Source organism: Mustela erminea, chromosome 19 (assembly GCF_009829155.1).
Source record: "Mustela erminea isolate mMusErm1 chromosome 19, mMusErm1.Pri, whole genome shotgun sequence".
NCBI classification, from domain to species: Eukaryota; Metazoa; Chordata; class Mammalia; order Carnivora; family Mustelidae; genus Mustela; species Mustela erminea.
Window position 1 is genome coordinate 33,542,561 of NC_045632.1, and position 22,629 is coordinate 33,565,189.

The window sequence follows — 22,629 nt, forward strand, 5'->3', positions numbered from 1 at the left end:
GGGAAATCTTGCCTGGGTGCGTATAACCATCAAATGGCTCCTTTGGCTCCCCCAAATCCATGCCACAATAGAATATCCACCCATCTGCCCTCCTCGAAGCACTGGCTAGAAATGAATGGTGACTTGCAAAAGGTCACCTGCTTCTGTAACCCACGAAGGTTTTCAAGTGCAGATCCACAGGGACATCCTTGGGAGGCGTAATGGGGATGCGGATGGAGCTGGAAAGGTTGTGAATGCTGGGGTGTACCACATGGCTTTCACCTAGAAAAATTCCCTCAGCAAAAATCAGTACTGCTCGGATGATGGTGTCTGCAGAGAAGAAAGACAACGGCAATTCAAGAACCACTCCAAGACGGCACAGGTGTCCAGAGACGCCAACCACACATACATATCTTCTTACCATTAGAGGTGGAGATACACAATTCTGCGTGAGCGGCCTGGGTCTCGTGCCCCAGACTGACCGAGAGGGCAGTGTGCAGCTTTGTATTGGCTGGGATGATGCCCCGAGGCCCATCAGCCTCGCTCTGCGGACTGCTCAATTCAGCCTGCAAAATATGCCCCCACTTCCACTTCAGCCACCAAAGCAGTGAATTAACGTCAATCTTAAATAACAAGGTTATTCGGCTCCAAAAGGCTGACTCCCGATCATCTGATATTAATCTGATCCTTTAGAATTCAGAGGACTCACCTTGCTATCATTCCCTTTCTCTACCCAACCTCTTCCCAACGGAAAACGCCCTGTCCCTTTCTGTGGTTACAGTCCATTGTCACCATGCCTTTTATAGTTTTGGGGTGGTTCTTTTAAAATAGCAAAATTAATTCACTTAATAATACATTCAAATACAAATACCCATGACAAGACAGTTAAAGTCCCATCTCGAAGCTTATCCTCCAGCCAGCTTGATACCTACACACACACACACACACACACACACACACACACACACACAGGTTTTGTAGTTGTCAACTTTTATGTTATTTGTTCTTGAAAAAGGTAAGAGACACTCTATATACACTGTCCTTGTGTTTTTTCACTCAGTAAAGCCACAGATATTCTTCCCTCTCAGTCCAACTGGATACACGTCATTCTCCAGAGCTGCTTAATATCCCCCAGGACACTTCTTACTACTAATCAACATTCCAGTTGGTTGGAAAACTGTTTACTGCAACAAACAGTGCTACCATAAATGTCTTCGGACATGTGTGCAAATACTTCTGTAGTTCAGCTGCACGGAAGTGGGATTTCCAGATTAAAGGATACGTGCCCTCTCCCCGCTGACCCTGGCAAAAAGGCTGAAACCATCCCTGCTTCTGCAGCAAGTAGGAGGGGTCCTGCCACGCAGACACCGACACTCAGTCTTCCTTCACATTTGCCAGTCCCACCTCGCCGGTCTCCCATTTCCAGAGGAAAATGTCCATCTCCATGAGGACCTACCTTGGCATTTTCCTCATAGTTGCGGAGTTCCAGCAACAGATTCTGTTTTTTCTGGCTCAGCTCTCGGATCAGGTCCTGTTCTACGCTGGTGTCCATGAGGTTCCCTCTCATCTCCGCTGTGCCTGGCAGGTAGCCCCGGACTGAACAAAAAGAAAAGCCCTTTACCACGTTAAAAAAAAAAAAAAAAAAAACCAGCGTAGCCAGTTCTACTTTTAAATCCATCAACTGTCAGTTCCTAAAAGCCAAATCCCTAAGTTCTCATCCCCCCACAACAAGGTGACTGTATTAGGATGAGAGGATATCCATACAAACACTTCATAGTGGAACTGCCTGGTTTTCTGACCCAATCAAATTGAAAATCTGACTTTTCAAGGATTTTTGCCATCCCAATTTACTTTCCCCATCCACGGCACAGCAGATGAGCTGTGTGTGACCGTCCATCCGGTAATCTCCCTCTAGCACACCAGCAATTGCAGAAGAAAAGTTGTCTTTAAAGATGACCTCCCCAGTTCGGTCACTTCGAGCATCAACCTAAAAATGAAGTAAGAACTTGAAAAGTAGCTTGTTTTTTAAAAACACACACACAAAATTTTAAGGTCAAAAGCAGCTTAAAAGGTCAGCTAGTCTGACCATGGATCCTCCTGGCTTCTCAGGAGATACCTATGACCCCTGGGGCTAAAGGGACCATGAAGGGCCACAACCGGTTGTACTTCCTTCTTTTTTAAATAAAAACTGTTTTACATACTAGCCTTTACATAATGTCATTTGGAGAAATGGGTTACTGGTTCATATACAGAGTACAAGGCAAGTCCAAGCTGTCTGGGTTCAGATTCCAGACAACATCAGGCAGGTTTAGGGTGGTATGGCCGTAGGCTGAGTTCAGATTCCAGCTCTGCCACTTACTATCTATGGGATCTTGGGAAAGTCTCTTATCCACTCTGTGCTTGGTCTCATCATCTGGAGGTCAAGAACAAGAACCTGAGGAAAATAACTATACCAACACTCCACAGGGTTGGAATGAGGCCTAAAGAAATTAACACATTAAAGCACTTACAACAGAGCCTGCCACATAGACGTAAACAGGAAATGTGAGTTCTATACAAAAATATTATCTTTATCATATATGCACACAAATTATACTTACACCTGAAGTTTTTAAAACACCAAACACCAAGCTAATTCACCCTTCCATCACATAACCTTTTATGATAACCCTGTTTAAGAGTCTCTTCCATGTAAAAAAAAAAAAAAAAAGTCTCTTCCATGTAAAAACTATTAAGATACCCAAAGAGCCCTCCCATCCTCACTGAGTCTCCTCTTCCCAAGAAAGGCAAATAAATGATCAGAAATAAATGCAACTAAAAAACAACAATGAAGGATCACCACTTAAAATGATGACTTTTTTTTTCAAGCAAGAACAAGTGCCATTCATAAAAGGGTAGCTACAGAAAAGCATAGAGCAATCATTTCAATAGCCAGTGCCAGTCACCCTTTTTGTCTGTTCATGAACATCCTTCTGGGCAAAACTTCACAACAACAAAAAAAATAAAGTCACTTAGGTCATAGCCTACTACTAGTTCCTACCTCCTGTCTGGAGAATGTCACATTCTAAGTATCCATGCTCTTCATAACAACAACATGTAAGCCTGATAATTATCCATGTTAAAGTTTGTGAAGTAATGCAGGGCTTGTATTTATGAAAGCCCTTAGCACATTAACATAACTCTCAGGGAGCGTGGCTGGCTCCCCGGTGGAGCATGCAATTCTTGACCTCATGGTCCCGAGTTCGAGCCCCAGGATGAGTGTAGAGAGGACTTAAAAATAATCACCCTTTAACTCAGACTAAACTTACTTCTGCATTTACATAATATTTTACAAATAAGAGAGTTCATTTACTAAGAAACAAGCCTAAAAATTAATAGTTCTCTCGATATTCTGCTCTTTGCCTTATCCAACATGGAGCTTTTGCCCTGGAGCAGAGAATGGCCCTCCAACTCAACAAATGACCTACTAAAGGCAAAGTTCATCAGTTGCTTGCACTCATTTAGTGTTTTTGCACCTGTATTCACATGCTGGATCTGTGTATTTCCCTTTTGCATGCTCTTTCTGTTAAGTGTAGATATCAGTTTTTCTACTTATATAATGAACTGTGTGAATTTTCTTATCTTTTTTTAATGTTCTGGAACAGATTATATAATAGAAATTCCTTAAAATTTTGAAAGTATTTAACCCTAAAAACTTCTAGGCCCAGAGTCATATTTGAAGGTAACTTTTTTTTTAAGGTAACTTTTGATAACTTCTCAAGTCTAGTGGTTTCTAATTCTTGACTCAATCACAATAGTTTGTATTTATAATTTATATTGCCCCAGAATATGGTCCATTTTATAATTCTCACATTTCTTACTAAGGAACACAGTCTTCCTTTATAATTTTTTTATCTTTTTTTTTTAAAGATTTATTTGAGAGAGAAAGAGACTATGCACACAGTGGGAGGGGCAGACGAGAGGGAGAGAGAGAATCTCAACCAGACTCCTCACTGAGCACAGAACCTGGTCAGGGGGCTCGATCCCATGACCCTGAGATGAAGACATGAGCCAAAATCAAGAGTCAGATGCTTAACCAACTGAGCCATCCTGGCACCCCAGTCTTCTCTTATCATTTTTAATGCCCATGCCAAAGACAAAACCAGGTAAAGGAACAGGAACAAACACAACAGTTCTATAGAACCTGTTCTTCACACAACACCAAAGGAAGGTTACAAGGTACTGGTCAAAAGCAAAGAAAAAAACCAATGAAGTAAAGGCAGGAATTAGCTGATCTCCTTCAGGCAATCCAGCACTGTCACACAAGAAAGCCAGGGCAAATGGTACCCATGGAGACCTGGCAGCTACTTAGACAGCTTCTAACAAGACAATCTTCACTTGCCAGAAGTCTGCAGAAAATTCTGATTTGAACTTAAAAAAGGAAAGAAAGCAAAAAGATTTTATTTTGAATTTTATAGCTGGGAAAACAATATGATAACATGATTCTTCCCATTAACTCTAAGTTTTCAGTCAGTTTTAAAGACTTATTAGAGAAGAGCTACACAAACAGTTCATTATTTGCTTATTAAAATTCCTTTTTTTACAGTCCTACGCCTACAATCAATCTGATTAAACTAATTCTCATTCCTTCAAGGAAGAGATTTAGAAAGATCTTCCCAAAGATTTCTCTCAAATTGGGCTCCTAAAATCAAAAGGACACTCACTCACTCGTAGTGATGACATTACAGCGGGAAGAAAACAAGGTGTGAAGATTATGAAGCTAACTTTGAAAGCACTGCCAAGGAAGACAAGTTTATATTCTCATGTTACTGGTTCTGAGTCATGCATCCAGTATATCTCAAACAACTAGTCCTCTGAATCACACCTGAACTCTGTATTTGAACTTACCTTCCCATTGGACCAACCAGTTATCAGTTCACACACTCCATCAGAATTAAGGTCGAAAGCATGAATGCTCATGGCATGATTTTTAGACTAAAAAAGAATTTCAATAATTAGTCCAGAAGTCTTTCAATAAGTATAAAATCCCTGAATAATGAAAGCTGAATTATACTAACTTTAATTCTCCAGTATCGAGCTGTTTTGTCATAAACTCCAACTGTGCCATTGGAAAGGGCATAACCAAATCGACTGCCATACATAGGGCAAAGAGAGGTGATTATCTGCAAGAAATAACACAACATCTTCCCATAAGCTCAATTTGATGCAAAGTATGGCTTTATAAAATTGCAAGCCTTGCTACCAAGTGTGTGTTAAAATTAGATTTAAATCTGTTCAAGGGGAATGTACTCCTCTTCTTTATGATCCATGTCATCTATTTCAAGAGTTGGGTAATCAGAATTAAATGAACTCACAAAGTTTGCTTTTCGAGATCAAACTTATGCGGCAACTTGAGGCAAATTATTTTAAAAAAATAAAACTGAGTGAATAAGGATGAAATAAAGTGAGTATATAAGAAACAGAAAATGTACAACAGACACTGTTATAAATACTAACTCAAAAAATGTTTTAATATCTTACAGTCTAAATTTTAAAGACCTGTAAAACCCAGAACTGAATCTTTTATCTACATGCCTCCTTTCTATGACATAATTTATTGCTTGCTAAATATGAAAAATGTTTTTTAGAAGGAAACATAATTCTTTGAAAAGTACAAACCTAAGCACATGGAATTGTGTATGTAACAATACACAAAATGTGTATACCATACAGAAATATTTATAGGACTGTCTGAGGATTTAACACCTTTAAGAGGATGAAATTTTAGACACTGAATAAAATTATCCTTTATTTAAAGTTAAGACCAGAGCTTAATGATATCTATGTTCCTGCAGATCTACTTTCTAATTCTGACATGAATACAAGAGATATTAAGAAATAAATTGTATAAAGCAAAGAATAGTTATATAATTTCCTCTACACCTACAGCTTTTCTACAAAACCACCCACTTCACTTAACTCTGAATGCAAAGTGCTGTGTAGGATTCCAGAATTATTTAGCTCAAGGCATTCTTTTGGCAATAGTCTGTACTGTTCAACTGCCAAATGAATTAAAATTTTGCTGATCTGCAAAATGACATTTGAGCTAGGAGCAAAATCAAACCAAAATGAGAGGAAAATGGCCCTGAAATGAACAATTTTGTAAAGTTCAGATTTTCATAAACTTAGCCCCAAATTCTGTAGGTCCCGTAAGTCCTTCATTAATTAGTTCTCTAATTAACTAGTTTCTCTCTTTTGTTGGACCAGGGACCAGAGGACCAACAGTCAGCTCAAGTCCCTACCTCTATTTCATGGTCTCCTGTCCTTTTCTAGGATTTAGGAAAAAGATGTTTCAAAGAATGCAGCCTCCTCACATGTAGTATTGACAATAAACAGAAATCCAACAAAACCTGAATAATTTCAACCAAACTGGAAAAGATTTACTACCAATTTGAATGAAAGAAAAACGATAATGCAGGACACAGCACCTACAGACCGGTGATAAGCAAGCTGGCATTTTTTTGAAGGGGAAGGAGGAAGTAGCAAACCCCTTTAAAAACCTAATGAAAGCTAAGGACACTCTCCAAAAAAAATCATGTTAAGCACAGACACTTAAACAGAACCCCTCAGCCTTCATTAGGGCCATTAATTTTCTCCACCTACAACTATCAGTTTATAATTATAAAATGTATATTTTATAATTGTATAAAATGTATAAAATGCATAAAAAGCATAGTAGAACTGAGTAAAAATGTATAAAATATGTAAAAATGTATAAAATATATAAAAATATATAAATGTGACTGTATAAAAAGCACAGTAGAACTAAGTAAGAATCTATGATCCTCGCTATAGGATAAAGGTCAATTAGCTAAATCAAGGGTAACACTTTGTATATCAATATGCAAGTTTTGCTTTTTGGTCTTTTTTTGTAGTTAGTAGAACAGAAGCCTGACTCCTAGACAGCTTCTGTAAGTGGCAAAAAGCAACGACAAGTGGCTAGGACAGGTTCTGAGGCCAGTGCCCTCAAGATTTCTGATCCAAACTCTCGGACACCACCTGACTACACTTTGCAGGATCCCAGCATTCTGAGGACTCAGACTCCCTTCTGTTGTGTTTGCTGCCCGTTTAGAATGTTCACGAGCCACTGGTCCTTTATCCTCTTCTCCTTTCTTCCTTCAGAATATCCTAATTCAGTTTTCTGTTTCCATTTTGCCCAATCCTGGAGAACCAGCAGCAAATACATATCCTAAGAATGCCAAAACTACAATGGATAAGGGCAATCAGTAGGAAAATAAAGCTTGAACTTCATTTAGGTTCTACTATATGAGTAATTCCAATCACGGAGAAACCAGCCAAGTTCTCTAACATCTGATTTTAAGTTCACTGTCAGAAATGTGCCCAAGAAGTACTTAATTTGAATGAAGAAGAAAAGTTATAAAAATCTTGTTTGGGTACTTCATTAATCTATTTAATACATATGATGAGGAGGCAGACAAGGGAAAGTTCAAATCCTGACCACACAACTTCAAAGCCATGATGGTGTGTGAGTAATTTATTTTAGTTTTTAGTTTTTATTTGTGTGTGTGTGTGTGTGTGTGAGTAATTTAACAAAGACACAACACCAGAGGCATCTGGGTGGTTCAGTCAGTTAAGCGTCTGCCTTCAGCTCCGGTCATGATCCCAGGTTATGGTCCCGGGATTGAACCCCATGTCAGGCTCCCAGCTCCCTTCTCCCTCTCCTTCTTTTCTCTCTCTCTCAAATAAATGAGTAAATAAAATATTTTTTAAAAAAAGAAAGAAACTTAACACCAGTTTCCTCATCGGTAAAGAGGAATAATAGTAATACCTTCCTAATAGGGCTGTTATAGGAGTAAATGAGTTAGTTTATGTAAAGCACTTAGAACAGTATCTGGCATCTAATAGGTACACCATAAATGGTTACCATTATTAGTTATTATTATTATCAATATGCATTAACTCATTAAAAGAAAGGCCTTTATGTATCCCACAATTTTTCTCTATTTAATCAGTCTGTTCAAAATATATCTTTTTTCCCCTGTTCCCAACACCTCCTCCCAACTCTCAGAATGTATCTTGATACAGGATTTTTAAGTGCATCCTTCTCTGTAATGTGCAATTCTGTTTAACCCCCACAGTTTTTACCCCAAAACTGTCTGGATTATAGGAAGAGGTCCCAGAATTCTCATCTGATGTGACATTTCATGGTGCTGATCAGTCTTGCCCAAGGTTACCATGACTCTGATGTGACACTCCTTACCTCTGTTTCTGTCATTTCTGCCACAATCTCATCTTCTTTAAAAACTCGGATATCAAAATCCTCTGACCCAACGAGAAGCTGAAAGGGAAAAGAATCATGCATAGTTAGTGCAACAAGTGAACACAGCAGAATTTCCATAAATAAAACAAAAAAACTGCACGACACTTTATACACTGCTACTGCTACGTGAGAGTTTCAATCTCCTGAGAATCTGGTACTCGGGAAGGTTTTCCCACTGGGAAAGTCCCCAGGTTCAGTTAGTGAAGAAAAAGTGGCCATTACAGATTTTATCTGCACATCGGGATGCACATTGTGCCAGAACATGTCCTTCCACCAAGAAGGTGAAAACACGCCCTGGCTTGGTGCCCTTCTCTGCCTGCAGACAGAAGCCCCGTCTCAAATGCCGGAGACCAGTAGCCATGGACAAGAGACAGGTAAGTCAATGCCTGACACAGCTCAAGAAACTGACTCCTGGGGCGCCTGGGTGGCTCAGTGGATTAAGCCGCTGCCTTTGGCTCAGGTCATGATCTCAGTGTCCTGGGATCAAGCCCCGCATCGGGCTCTCTGCTCAGCGGGGAGCCTGCTTCCCCTTCTCTCTCTGCCTGACTCTGCCTACTTGTGATCTCTCTTTCTGTCAAATAAATAAATAAATAATCTTGGGGCGCCTGGGTGGCTCAGTGGGTTAAGCCACTGCCTTCGGCTCAGGTCATGATCTCAGGGTCCTGGGATCGAGTCCCGCATCGGGCTCTCTGCTCAGCAGGGAGCCTGCTTCCTTCTCTCTCTCTCTCTGCCTGCCTCTCAGTGTACTTGTAATTTCTCTCTGTCAAATAAATAAATAAAATCTTAAAAAAAATAATAATAATAAATAAATAAATAAATAATCTAAAAAAAAAAGAAACTGACTCCTAGAGGAACCATCAGAGTAATTTCAAAGGCTAAGAGCCCATTTCTCTCAAACTTTTAGATTCATGAAAACGTTAGCCACAATTGAAAACTACTTACTAATACAGTCTCAAAGCATCAGAATTGTGAATATGGCTGTGGTCACATCAACTGTTCTGCCCCCTCTCCCTGTCCTGTGTCTTTGAAACATCACGGCCTTGATCTCTGTATTAGATTAACACAAGTGATGTATTGTTCAAAAGAGGAGAAAGATAAATGAGGCCAGGTAGCTTGTCATTTAGGCAAGAGAGCACCAAAATCAACCAAGAGAAGCTAAAGCTTCTCTTAACACTAATGTCATTGTCATAGGAAAATTATTCTGCTGAACACACAAGATAAGTATCTCCTCCTCCACACACCTCTTTCTTACCATCACCGTCAAAGTCACATAAGGCCAAGGAATGAACATTATCTCCAGTAACCTGAAAATAAAACCAAAGCTCATTAATATGCCATCTTTTTTTCACTTAATCCAAATACATTAGCTACATGGAAGAGGATTATACAAACCACCAATGGGTATTATTCAAATTACAAATCTTCTTTTTTTAATGTACAGAATTATAAATAAGATTCTATTTCATTTTTCTTATTCATTATACTCAATGGTAAAAAACAAACAAAGCATAAAGAACATTAAAAGTAAAAATGTTTAAGAGGATTAAGAGAATGTTTTGTTCTTCATACCGTCCAAAAGAGATCATTTCCTTCATGATCAAAACCCTGCAGAGCACAATTTCCACCAATAATGGCAAGAGGGGGGGAAATGTCTCCCAGTGTTCCCAGCACAATTGCATTGGCCCCATCTGCAACCTGAGGAGGACAAAAAAAGACATAAAAATCTCAGATTCAGAGATGCACAGGCACAGAGGAAGTAACATATATCCTTATTTTTATTTGGATACTCAAATCTCTCTGTCATCATTTGTGAGAAGCCATACGGTCTCCTGAGAGGCAGGACAGGGCCGTGCACTGAGGACAGTCACTGTGGCTTATGTGCGCTTCTACGAGGATGAGCAGAGATCCATGATCGACTTGGGCTGCTGGCCTCTCACTAATCTGCCACCAATAAACTGCTACAGAATCTGAGGTTCTCTAGAACTGTTCTAGAGGCCAAATGCTTGACAGAATCAAATTTATGCTTTTAAAACACCCAAGTTTTTACAACCCATATTAACCATGTCGGATGGAAATCTTTTTAATACTTATTACCTAGTTCTCTTGCTACTACTCTTTTTAATTGTAAAGTTCCTGAGAAGTAAAAGAATAATAAAATACCTACATCCCCACCGTCTAGAATTAATGTATGTTCTAGACTTCTTGAATAAAGCATATAAGCATAATTTAATTTATTTTTTAAAAATTCAAGGATATCTTTGGAAATACAAATTATTCATTATACATGAAAATAGTCCTTATTTATATAATCTGCATATAGGAAAACTATAAAAAAAAAGATTGGCCATAAAGGAGAGAAAAATTCATTAGAAATTAAAACTGCTGGGGCGCCTGGGTGGCTCAGTGGGTTAAGCCGCTGCCTTCGGCTCAGGTCATGATCTCAGGGTCCTGGGATCGAGCCCTGCATCGGGCTCTCTGCTCAGCAGGGAGCCTGCTTCCCCCTCTCTCTTTGCCTGCCTCTCTGCCTACTTGTGACCTCTCTCTGTCAAATAAATAAATAAAATCTTTAAAAAAAAAAAAGAAATTAAAACTGCTAAATGGCCAATCAAAAGATAAAAAGGTAAACAATAAACTGGAAAAATGCCTATGATATCTAATATAATATTAATTATATTCTTTTGTAAATAAAATAAAAGAGGTAATAGAAAGCAAATAAATAAGAAAAAGATAAATACCCAAGTCAAAAAAAGAACAAGAAATTCACAAGAAATACATATCACCAAAGAACATGAAAATCTTTATTCTCACAATGTATTATTTCTAATTTTCAGATTTGAAAGATGAAAAATAATATTATACATTGTTGGCCAGGTGTGATAAAACAGGTACTCTCATAGTCTGTGGGGAAGGTGGGCAATAGTGTCTGTAGAGAGCAATTTAGCAATATTTATCAAAAATCTCATTTTAAAAAGGCATTTATGGGGTGCCTGGGTGGCTCAATTGGTTAAGTAACTGCCTTCAGCTCAGGTCATGATCCCACAGTCCCAGGATCAAGTCCCACATCAGGCTCCCAGCTCCACGAGGAGTCTGCTTCTGCCTCTGACATTCTCACTTCTCATGCTCTCTCTCATTGTTGCTCTCAAATAAATAAGTAAAATCTTTAAAAATTAAAAAATTTAAAAGGACTTTATGCAATCTGAAGAGAAACCAGAGTAAAAAAGGCCTTTACCTGAGCAGTTGCAGAGGTGCATTCTTAAGATCATTAATTATGTGTCAACTTGGTTAGACCATGGTACCCAGATATTGAATCAAGTATTATTCTAGTAGGAGTTTCTAGGAAGGTATCTTTTTAATGAGATTAACATTTAAATCAGCAGACTCTGAGCAAAGCAGATTGCCCTTGACAATATGGGTGGGCTGCACCCAACCAGTTGAAGGCTTTAATAGAAAAAAAGACTGACCTCCCTGGAGGAAGGATTCTGCCACCAGACTGTCCTTGGACTCCAGTTTCAACATCATCTCTTCCCTGGGTGATGCCTAATCTGCAAATTTTGGACTTGCCAGCCTTCACAACTGGGTGAGCCAATTCCTTAAAATAAACCATGCAATCTCTCTCTCTTCCTATATGCACATATACACATCCTACACTCAATTTCAGTCTTCCACAAAAATACACGAGGAATATCTTTGTGATCCTGAAATAGACAAAGACTTCTCAGGACGGAAAGAGCACTACTAAAGAAAAAAACCAAACAGCTAGACTTCCAACAAAATCTGAAACTTTTGCTCATCAAAAGACACCTACTTACTGGAATGAGCCACGTACTGGGAGAAGATATTTGTTATATATATTTTTATTTACTGTATATATTGTAAATGTTTATATATATATATATGTGTGTGTGTGTATATATATATATGAACTTGTATCCAATATACCCAAAGAAAATCTACAAATTAATAATACAAAGTATCAATAAAAAAACAAGCAAAAGACCTATTTATTAGACACTTTACGAAAGAATTCAAATTAAGTGGGAACTAAGTACAAGAAAAGATGTGCTTTTTCTTTACAAAACAACTGGATTGTATCTTTTAAGTGGGTGAATTGTATGGCACGTGAATTAGATCTTAATATATGTTAACATAAGTTGTAGAGGAAAAGGTTACATGTATATAGTATGATCCCGTTTTATAAAAAATTTCACTTAGTAAAATCAGTTTAAGAGTTGTGTTATTTCTAGATGGAGAAATTATAAGTTCTTTTTTTTTTTTTTTGCTTCACTATCTTTTCCACAATAAAAATAAATAACTTGGGTAAAAAACTGCAGTAGCCTGTAGATGGCAGAGCACAGTATGTGCTTTTCCTATAAACTACTGTACTACACTTAAAATGCAAAGCTAACAGGTCTGATCACTGACTTTCTGACTCCTGGCTGAGCTCTCACTACATCTTGACAGGTGGTGGTAGCACAGATGTGCCTCACGGGGGACAAGCTGGAGTGGCAACCGTGGTTACCAACCATGAAGAAACAAGGAAACAAGGAAGTGTCAGGCAGAATGCAGAGGGAAATGGAAAAATCTCTGAGTTCTTTACATTAAGAGAGCCATACAATACGCAAACCAAAATACCATCTCTCACCTCTCATCTCTTTCAAGTGTAAAATACCAATGGCCATTCATGAGTAATGGGAATGTTACAGCTGTGAAGGGGTATACTTACCTCTCTGTAGAACAAGTCTGAATTATTGTAGACATCATAAGCCAGAAGATTAGTCTGTGTCCCCACTAAAAGAGCATCATACCCAAGTTCTGGGTTCAGTGCTCCTGCAGTCAGGCAGCTAACTGCCTGGTTAATGTTGAGAAGTGAAACATCAGATTCCAGGGGGCTCTGGAAGACCCTGGAGGCACTGAAATGCTGGCTCCGGGTATGAGGATTGTGAATAAAAACCTAAAACAGAAACAATTAATTACATCCCTTTAAGATACCAAAAAAGGGGCGCCTGGGTGGCTCAGTGGGTTGAAGTGTCTGCCTTTGGCTTGGGTAGTGGTCCCGGGGTCCTGGGATCAGGCCCCACATGGCTCTCTGCTCAGCAGGGAGCCTGCTTCCCCCTCTCTCTGCCTATCTCTCTGCCTACTTGTGATCTCTATCAGATAAATGAGTAAAATCTTAAAAAAAAAAAAAAGTTTAAGATACCAAAAATGTAAAATTAACATACATGTTCTAAGAGACCCAGGGTATTAATAGCCTCCTCCTGGTCAACCTTCGGGAAGTGCTACCAGATACAATGTGATTGCTTCACACAAAGATGATCACATAACATACTTCCTATAGTATCTGTCATCCAAGCACCTAATACATTCACTTCCTAACCCTTAAAATTGGTTTCAGGGGTGCCTGGCTGGCTCATTTGAAAGAGCATGTGACTCTTGTTCTTGGGGTTTTAAATTCAAGCCCCGTGTTGGGTATAGAGATTACTTAAATAAGTAAAACTTACAAAAAAAAAAAAAAAACCTGGTTGTTTCAAGGGTTAAAACTGATAGTTTCAGAGGCACCTGGGCGGCTCAGTGGGTTAAAGCCTCTGCCTTCCACTGAGGTCGTGATCCCAGGGTTCTGGGATCGAGCCCCTCAGCAGGGAGCCTGCTTCCCTTCCTCTCCCTCTAACTGCCTCTCTGCCTACTTGTGATCTCTGTCAAATAAATAAATAAAATCTTTAAAAAAAATGATAATTTTAAAGCCTGGTTGTTCACAGATCTGTTTTACAAACTTAAACTGAGTCATGCGGTCAAGCTTTTTCAAGGTTTCATGGTCTGTACTAGTAATACAGACTTAAAAATTAGTCCAAAGTTAATTAACTTAGTAGTTTCAACTCTCATAGATATAATCACCCCAAGAAGGGTCACTGTTAGTGGGGTAAGAGGATGTTAGATAATAAAATGGCTTGTGGCCATCCAAAAGGGCACAGTACAAAACTGCCATGTGGCATATCTGTAATATTAAAATTTCATTAGGGAAATCTTCCCTGTCTAAAAAATGCAAAGTAAAAAAGGATAGTAAACACTGTACTAGAGATCTCTTAAACCTTTTCCAGCTTTAAAATTCACTCATTTTTAGAGGCGCCTGGGTGGCTCAGTGGTTAAGCCTCTGCCTTCAGCTCAGGGTCATGATCCCAAGGTCCTGGGATTGAGCCCCACATCGGACTCTCTGCTTGGCAGGGACACTGCTTCCTCCCCCGCCCCGTCTCTCTGCCTACTTGTGATCTCTGTCTGTTAAATAAATAAATAAAATCTTTAAAAATATTTTTCACTGATTTTTAAATATGTATTTCATCCTTTCGATAGAAACCCAAAGATTAATTTTATTATTATCAAACAAGACAGCCTGCTCAACAACAAATAATTTTCAAAGGAAATGATCAGAAATATACAGAAAAGGTACATAGCTATGGAATATCGTGTTGATGTCCTCTGGCTTTTATAAACATTACTGCATTACTGATCCTCACAACAAGCCCTGGTTTACAGATGAGGTCAGAAGGGTAAAGGCCGTTTCCCAAGGTCTGATGACTGGTAAGTGACAGGGGTAAGACCTGATGCCTGGCATCTGGTTCCAGAACCTACCAGCCACCATGTCTTACTTCCTTTTAGAACAGTTTGGAACAAAAGAATTCTTTCAGAGTCTTCCAGTAATTAGGCTGAGGGAGAACAGGAGCGGAAATCACTTATGGACTTCATGTTCACTGCAATTGGAACAGAAAGAGTTTGGAGTTTGTGGCCAAGAGCAGAAAGACTCCCAGGAGCAGACTTCTCCCTAATTCCCCTCCTGCTGTTCTCCGAGTCTCCAGGAGACCTACCGGTCTCTCGGGCATGGAAAAAGCCAAGCTCAATCACACAGCAAATGGATCGCTCCCCATGTCTTCAGTCAAAGGACTGGCTGAAGTTCATGGAACATCTGCTCTAGCTGAGGGGATGCTGCTGACAGCAGGAATTCAACGGCTCCCCTCAGCCCCATGGTGAGAGGAAAAAATGTCCCCAGAGGAAAACGAAATGTTCATCTTGCAAAAAACTCCTTTTTAAAATATTGCTCAAACAAAACAAAAATAAAATCCTTGCTCAGGCTCAGAGACCAAATCCCAGTAACTCAAGAGTCATGTTCTCAACAAAATCCCATTTATAATAACAAAATCCTGTTTCTAGAGATGTGGGCTCCAGTGGTCAAGCAGGGCATTAGCCTTACCTGGAATGTTTGTTATTATTGTCTTGTTGTTGCTTAATTACTTTTAAAAGAGAGTATATTCCTGTATTATTTGGATCATAAAATGTCACCATTTTTTTAACTCATAACTTTTGAGACTTGTTTAAAGTTCTAAACAAAATATCCAATTACACAGGTCACACAGGACTTTTTCTTTCTTTCTCTCCTCTCTCTCTCTATTTTTTTTTTTAACTCCAGAAACAGACCTAGACTCCAGGGTCCCTGCCTTCCACTCTCAGTCACATTCTAATGAAAGGGCTTCCCTAGACACCTGGGCCTGACCTTCCTGCTTCTCCATTTACACTCACCTCCCTGCATCTCTGCTGCAGTACCAGCCAGAGTTATGCCTTATCTTAAAATATTAATCAAACCCCACCACCCGAAAACAATGGTCTTTACACAGCCTACCTGCCTTATATGACCCGGCCCCTGACTACCTCACTGCTTCCTTCATTCCATTCCAGCCCCACAGCCTTGTGTTCCTAGAACACACCAAGCATATTTCCACCTCAAGGCCTTTGCACTCGCTGATCCCTCTGCTGGGAAGGCACCTACCCCACAGACCTGCAGGGCTTCTGTCTTCCCTTTCTTCAAATCTCTGATCTACAGTTATCTTATCAGAGGCCTATGGAGCACCCTATCTAAAATAGCAATCTCGGGGCACCTGGGTGGCTCAGTGGGTTAAGCCGCTGCCTTTGGCTCAGGTCATGATCTCAGGGTCCTGGGATCGAGTCCCGCATCCGGCTCTCTGCTCAGCAGGGAGTCTGCTTCCTCCTCTCTCTCTCTCTGCCTGCCTCTCTGCCTACTTGTGATCTCTCTCTGTCAAATAAATAAATAAAATCTTTAAAAATAAATAAATAAAAATAAAATAGCAATCTCCCTCATTTCCATTCCCTTACTATTTTCCCCCTAGGGAGACATTATCTGTGTGTTATTTATATGTAAATATAAATACATTTTAACACATAAATAAAATATATAAATATAAAATATTTAATTTTTTTCTCCCCCTGGTGTCTAGCTCCCCCTTTCAAACGTAAACTCCAAATGAGTGAGACTTGCCAATTTCATCCTTGCAACTATGAAGCTAAGAACGGTGCTTAGTAGTAAGCCCTTATCAAATAAGGGGCAGAGCCAATATCCACAGCACATTTTCAGCCCATTTATTTAGCTGCTATGCACCCACGAAACCAATATGATTTTTTTTTTTTTTTACATTTGCAGTACTTCTTAACAATAACTAACATTATCACATGCCAGGCCCTATGCCAGGGCGTTCTTCTTCATTACAGTACCTAATGAAAAGGAATCATTACTTCCTACTCATGTATCCCAAGGCATATCATCTAACATACAGCATAGGTGGAAATGACTTGAAAACTATAAAACATTATATAAATGTTAGCTTATTAAATCTACACTGGGTCAAGAACAGGTGGCTTACCTTTCATTTCCACCACTTTCTAGTTGCATGACCTCGTGCATTACTTTGAACCTCTCTGAATCCCTATTCTAGTCAGTGAAGTGGGAGTCACAACAACAAAATAACTACTAACAATGAATGACTTACATGCCTACATTTCCCACACCCCAAGCGCTTTACATGTATTAACTTACTTAGTCCTCTTAACAACCCTATGTGGTAGATACTATTATTAAGTACTTTGCCCAAGGTCACGAAATTAGTAGGTACTAGAGCTAGGATCACACCTTTGCCATGCTGCTGCCCTTGGCATTGTAGCAAGGACGCTGAGATAATTCGTGTAATGAAGCTCTGTACCTGTTAAATGCTATTACGCTTGGTGTCACTGTATTCCACGAATTTTGGTCATGCCTCCATCAGTACAGAGTGCCTTGATATGCCTTGTCTGCTGGGTTTTAAGCTTTGCGAAACAGGGATTTCAGCTTTATCTCTGAACCCCCAACATCTAGCACAAAAGAGGTGTTCAGTAAGTCTCCTGAATGTTAAATGGCCATTTCATTTCTGTGACTTCCACACCTTGGACAGCACCCAGCACACAGTAAGCACCCAACAAGTACTTAGTGAATAACTTACAGGAAAAAAAACGTAAATGTACATGGATAAAAATCAAGTGCAATTTGAATCATTGAATTTTCGGGTCTTTGTATATTTTTCCGTAAAGTTGTTTGGTTCGAGAGGCAATACAAAATAGTGGAAGGAGCTCCCGAGTGACAGGCGGAGGCCCTGGGCTCCGCTACCGCTCTTAATCCTGACAAAACCCCTTCCCTCCTGGGGACTTTTCTTCCCTAAGCTCCCTATCTGCACAGGGGCTCCAACACTCTCCGAGTCTAAGTTCCTGTAGACAAGTAAAGTTAACTGCTCGGAAAAGGCCTTCAGGCGAGACCCCATTATTTTTCGTTATTCTGCGCTGGCCGGGGAGCTAGAGACTGCAGGCCGGTTGCCGGGCAACAGTGGCTGGGGGCGGGGTCGCACGATGAAGGGCGGGTTCGCCGGGGCGCGGCCGGCGGAGATCCTGGGGACTCGAAGGACCCAGACTCCGTGCGGTGGGAGCGGTTACCTTGCCCGCTTGGGTGGCGGCTGCCAGGCACGGGTGAGTCCCGTCGTAGCGCCCTATGGCCACCATGCGGGGGCTGATTTTGTGGCGCAGTTTCAGAGTGAACACGGGCAGCAGCATGATGGCGGCAGCACAGGGGAAGAGGGCCCGCGGCGCTAGGCTTGCGCTGCGGAGCCGGCCTCACCCGCCGTGGTGCGGGGCTCCGGGACGCGAGTAGCTCGTCTCCAGCTGCTTTAAGCCTGGCGCGAAACAGCGCGGGATCGGGATGGCCCCCACCAAGACCTCCCGCTCTTTCTGCGGCTGCGCAGGCCCACCTCGCCTCTTCTGCGGCTGCGCGGGCTCCGCCCGGGTCCGTCTGCTGCTGTGTGGCCGGGCCTCGCGCGGCGCTGAGGTGCAGGTAGTTTCTCTCTTCGCTGCTGTAAGTTTACCTCATTCCAGTTCACTGTACGAACGTGTCTGAGCGGTTACACCCGCGGGACTTCTCCCGGCACCACAACCAAGCTGCACGCCTTCGGGTTCCACACACAAGTACCCCACGCTCCCAAAGGGCCTTAGTTCAGGAAAGGTGTCTTGAATGCCTTCTCTCCCTCTTGATTTAGCTATTAGTGGGGGCAAACCACAGTAGTTACCTGCGCTAGGTATACCCATCTTTTCCAAATAAATAAAAATCGTGCTTTAGACTCTCATTTAAGTAATGCAGCCCCCCTTGTAAAATTCCCTATATATTTTTAAATGAAAATATACAAAATAGAAAAGTCACAAAACTTCCCGACATTCATTCAAATAGACTACGTGTTAGATCCTGTTCTAGAGGATAGAGGTTTAGCCGTCAACGTACTAGTTTACTGCTCTACTGGAGCTCTCCTAGCACTGACTAGTCAGCAGAGACCAGCACAAAACAAAAAATACATGTAGTAGGTCATTTAATGATGAGAACCATAAAAGGGGAGAAAGAGGGATAGAGATCTCAAGTGATATTTAGGTAAGGAAAGTGAGGGAGCCATCCTGGAGGAAGAGTGTTTCAGCAGGCGCAAAGGTCCTGAGCACTCCCTTTGGCTGCCTTCCAGAAACAGACATTTAGAAGTGAGGTATGAGGGACACCTGGGTGGCTCAGCTGGTTAAGCAGCTTGCCTTAGGCTGGGGTCATGATCCCAGGGCGCTGGGTTCAAGTCCTACATCTCGCTCCTTGCTCACAGGGAGCCTGCTTCTCTCTCTGCCTCTGCCTGCCACGCTGCCTGCTTGTGCTCTCTCGCTCTCTCTCTCTGAGAAATAAATAAAATCTTTAAAAAAAAAAAAAAAAGTGAGGGAGGAGATGAGTGGGAACCAACAGAGGAGACTGAGAAGGAACAGCCATTGGGGAAGTAGGACCAGGACAATATAGTGTTCTGGAAGCTGAGGGGAGATGGAGAAAAGAAAAACAACTGTGTCAGATGCTGAAAGATGAGTTCTAGAATATTCTTGTTACTTAGATTCTGCAATCACAGCTGTACAAATGAGCATCTTTCCTAGAGCCTACTGTTGCATCTGTGAGCTGGTGTATCCTCCTTGGGAGATCATGTCAAAAGACTGAATTTGAAGGCCTTGATGAAATGTAAGACCTGAGACAATGGCCCTCTGCAGCCCCTCTGATGGTCCTTGACTCCGAGTTCCCCTAGGCCCTTTCTGCCCCACCACCTCCTCTGTCACCCATCGAGACATCACAGTTCGTAGCAGTTCCCCAACCAGCCTGAGCGTAGAAATTGCCTTGGCTTGTCCCCCTGTCCTCATCCATCAGAACTTAATTTGCTCTGTAAAGTATCCATCCCCTCTGCCCCCATAATCTACCTCCACAAAGTTGTCAGCAAACTGAATCCACTTTGCTAATATCTAATCTTTCCCATGAACAGCTTGAAGGAAATGGATCTCTAACAGAGATCTCTTCAGGCAGTAAGTTTTCAGACAGTCTCCATATGCCAGGCTGTGTTCAAGGACCTATGAAAACAGCGGTGGACGAGAAAGATGTAATCGGTGTCCCTGTGGAGTTTACAACCTGGAGGAGGTAAGGAGCAACAAACATTACACGTGAAAGCCAATAAGATCGTTTTGTCTGGTCATAGACTGATGTGCTGGATGGGGGAAAGGCTCTCGGAAGAAATTTGAACTAAGATCTTGATGACAAGTAATCAGCAGCCATTAGAAGATGTGGGGGAAGGGCTTTCCAGACAGAGGCAACAATAAAGGCAAAGGCCCTGGTTGGGTATGTTCCAAGATCAGAAAGAAGACAACATGGCTGGAACCTAGTGAGTGAGAAAGAGGTCACATCACCTCAGGCTGTGAGCCACACCAAGGAGCTTGCGTTTTACTCTTTAGCAGGCAGACGAGTCCATGGCTTACTGGATTTCCATATAAGGCTGGACTTGGTCTTCATCCACCCTGCGAAGCCTTACTCACTTTATGGACTGCCTTGGTGGCCTTCATCTTTATAGTTTCTCTTCCTCACAGGACCTTACAATCAGCAGCCGCATCACTAACATTTATATCACTAACATTTCATTTTCTATGTACCACCATTTCTAAGTACTTCATGGGGATCCGCTCACTTAATCCTACAATAACCCTTAGAGACAGGTGCTACTGTTAGCCCATTCTACAGATAACAAAACTTTTCCTCTGTCAGCTCCTCCCTTCGTAACTCTTCATCGGCGCCCCAGTTTCAACCAAAGAAAGTTCAAGCACTTTGACAGCTTATAGAGATCAAATTCTGACCACTACTAGCCTCTGCAAGCCTCCTTTTCTGCCCCCTCTTGCCTCAAACCCGATCCCTTCTTAGATGCTGTCTCTAGCTTCCCCACCTTTGCTCACATTGGCCCTCTGCCTAGAATGTCCTTCCCTTTCATGGGTCCCCTGGAAATCGCATCATTTGCCATATTGGAGCCATTCAAGTCTTTGGATCACAATCCTAGTTAGGATCAGCAAGGATCCCCAAAAGGGTAGATAATCCCCATCCTCCTTGACAAACACTGATCAGAACAGAGGACCTGGGAAGACTGTCCTCCAAGGAAAAACAGCCAGGAGAGACTGGCCCAGAAATGACTCTCCCTCTACCAACAGTCCCAGTCTTCTCTACCTCCCCCTTCTGACACCCTCCCCCACCCCACCAAGAATCACTGGTTCTTCAGAGGGGACAATTGTCATCTTCACATGAGTGAAACCTGGAGTTCCTGAGGACCCAGGACTTGTGGGGAGTTGCTGGTGGGCTCTAGGTTGACAGCACTACCTAGTGGGTAAGCCCACAAGTCTCAAAGTATGAAGAAGACCTGAGTTCAGATTTCTCCTCCATCAGTGAGGCTCAGGCCCATCACTGAATGCTAACGCTCATATGTACTGAGTGCTTTCTCTGTGCCAGGCTCTTGACATACACACACTCACTCGCTTAATCCTCACAGCCACCCTCTGAGGCAGATTCTCTCATCATCCCCATTTTACAAGAATGGAAACTGAGTCACGGGAGGTTGGATCATCCCAGCCCAAGGTCACACAGCTGGTAAGTGGCAGAGCCAGGATGGCACACCAGGTGGTCTGGCTCCAGGCCTTGAGCTATGAACCACAGCACGTATCATAGTGTCTCCCGCAGTGAACTTCCTGAGCTCCAGCGTCCTCTTCTAGAAAAGAGAAGTATCTGGAGTACTGGGGAGTGTTGTGATAATTACACAAATTAATATGAGTAAAACAATGCCCTGCCTTAATAAGGGCTCCCATAAACGGTTATTATGATTATTATGAGTTTTTTATGATTTCCCCCTTGGTGAGAAGGCTGCCTTTGACTTGTTAGGGTCATTATTGTAATAAGTTTGGTGTCTTTTTTTTCTTTTTTTATCCTCTCTCTCTCTCTCTTTTTTTTTTTTTTTTTAGCAAGTAGCATTGTTTCCAGTTCTGTCTCAGCCCCCCACCCCCCAGGAGAAAACTCACCTAGCTGGACAAGGTCTGGTGGGAACTAGGTGAGACCAGAGTTAGAAAGCTCACATCCTTGGGCCACACCTGCCCTGCCCCCACCCTCCACATGCTCACCTTGCTATGTGAGACAGCCCCACTAGAGGGTGTGCAGGTGTAAAGAACAGAGGTTAGTGCACCTCAGGACTCTGGATTATAGGCCTGGAGGCAGGCCTCGTGAGAGGGCCCCTCTGGACAGAAGGTCTCCAACTGTCGGTCAAGGGGTTGACTTCTGGAGAGAGGACTGGGACAGGGGGCCACCTAGAAGAGGACTTTTGACTTTTCTTTTGTGCGCTGTGGTGTTTGCTGTTCTCATGGCAAGGTTGTACTTTTGTAATAAACACACACACTTTTGCTTTATTAACATATAATGTATTATTTGCTTCAGGGGTACAGGTCTGTGAATCATCAGTCTTACACAATTCACAGCACTCACCAGTGTTCATCACCCAACCACCCTATCCCTCCCTGGCTACCCCCCGGCAACCCTCGGTTTATTTCCTGAGATTGAGAATCTCTTATGGTTTGTCTCCCTCTGGATCCCACCTTGTTTCATTTTTTCCCTCCCT

The 22,629-nt window shown here is 41.7% G+C and overlaps 1 protein-coding gene across 1 annotated transcript in view; it reads right to left on the reverse strand.

Annotated features, from left to right (window-relative positions):
- BBS2 (Bardet-Biedl syndrome 2) overlaps positions 1-18,381 on the reverse strand; it is a 29,465-nt gene extending 11,084 nt beyond the window's left edge. Inside the window, exons 1-11 of the mRNA XM_032325120.1 lie at positions 18,095-18,381; positions 13,023-13,250; positions 9,869-9,994; positions 9,541-9,603; positions 8,240-8,317; positions 5,037-5,141; positions 4,867-4,953; positions 1,831-1,966; positions 1,436-1,575; positions 401-545; positions 138-309 (exon numbers count right to left, since the gene is read on the reverse strand). Of these exons, the coding sequence (XP_032181011.1) occupies positions 138-309; positions 401-545; positions 1,436-1,575; positions 1,831-1,966; positions 4,867-4,953; positions 5,037-5,141; positions 8,240-8,317; positions 9,541-9,603; positions 9,869-9,994; positions 13,023-13,250; positions 18,095-18,211 (1,397 nt within the window). The 5' untranslated portion in view covers positions 18,212-18,381. The remainder of the gene's footprint in view (positions 1-137; positions 310-400; positions 546-1,435; positions 1,576-1,830; positions 1,967-4,866; positions 4,954-5,036; positions 5,142-8,239; positions 8,318-9,540; positions 9,604-9,868; positions 9,995-13,022; positions 13,251-18,094) is intronic.
- Positions 18,382-22,629: the final 4,248 nt, after the last annotated feature.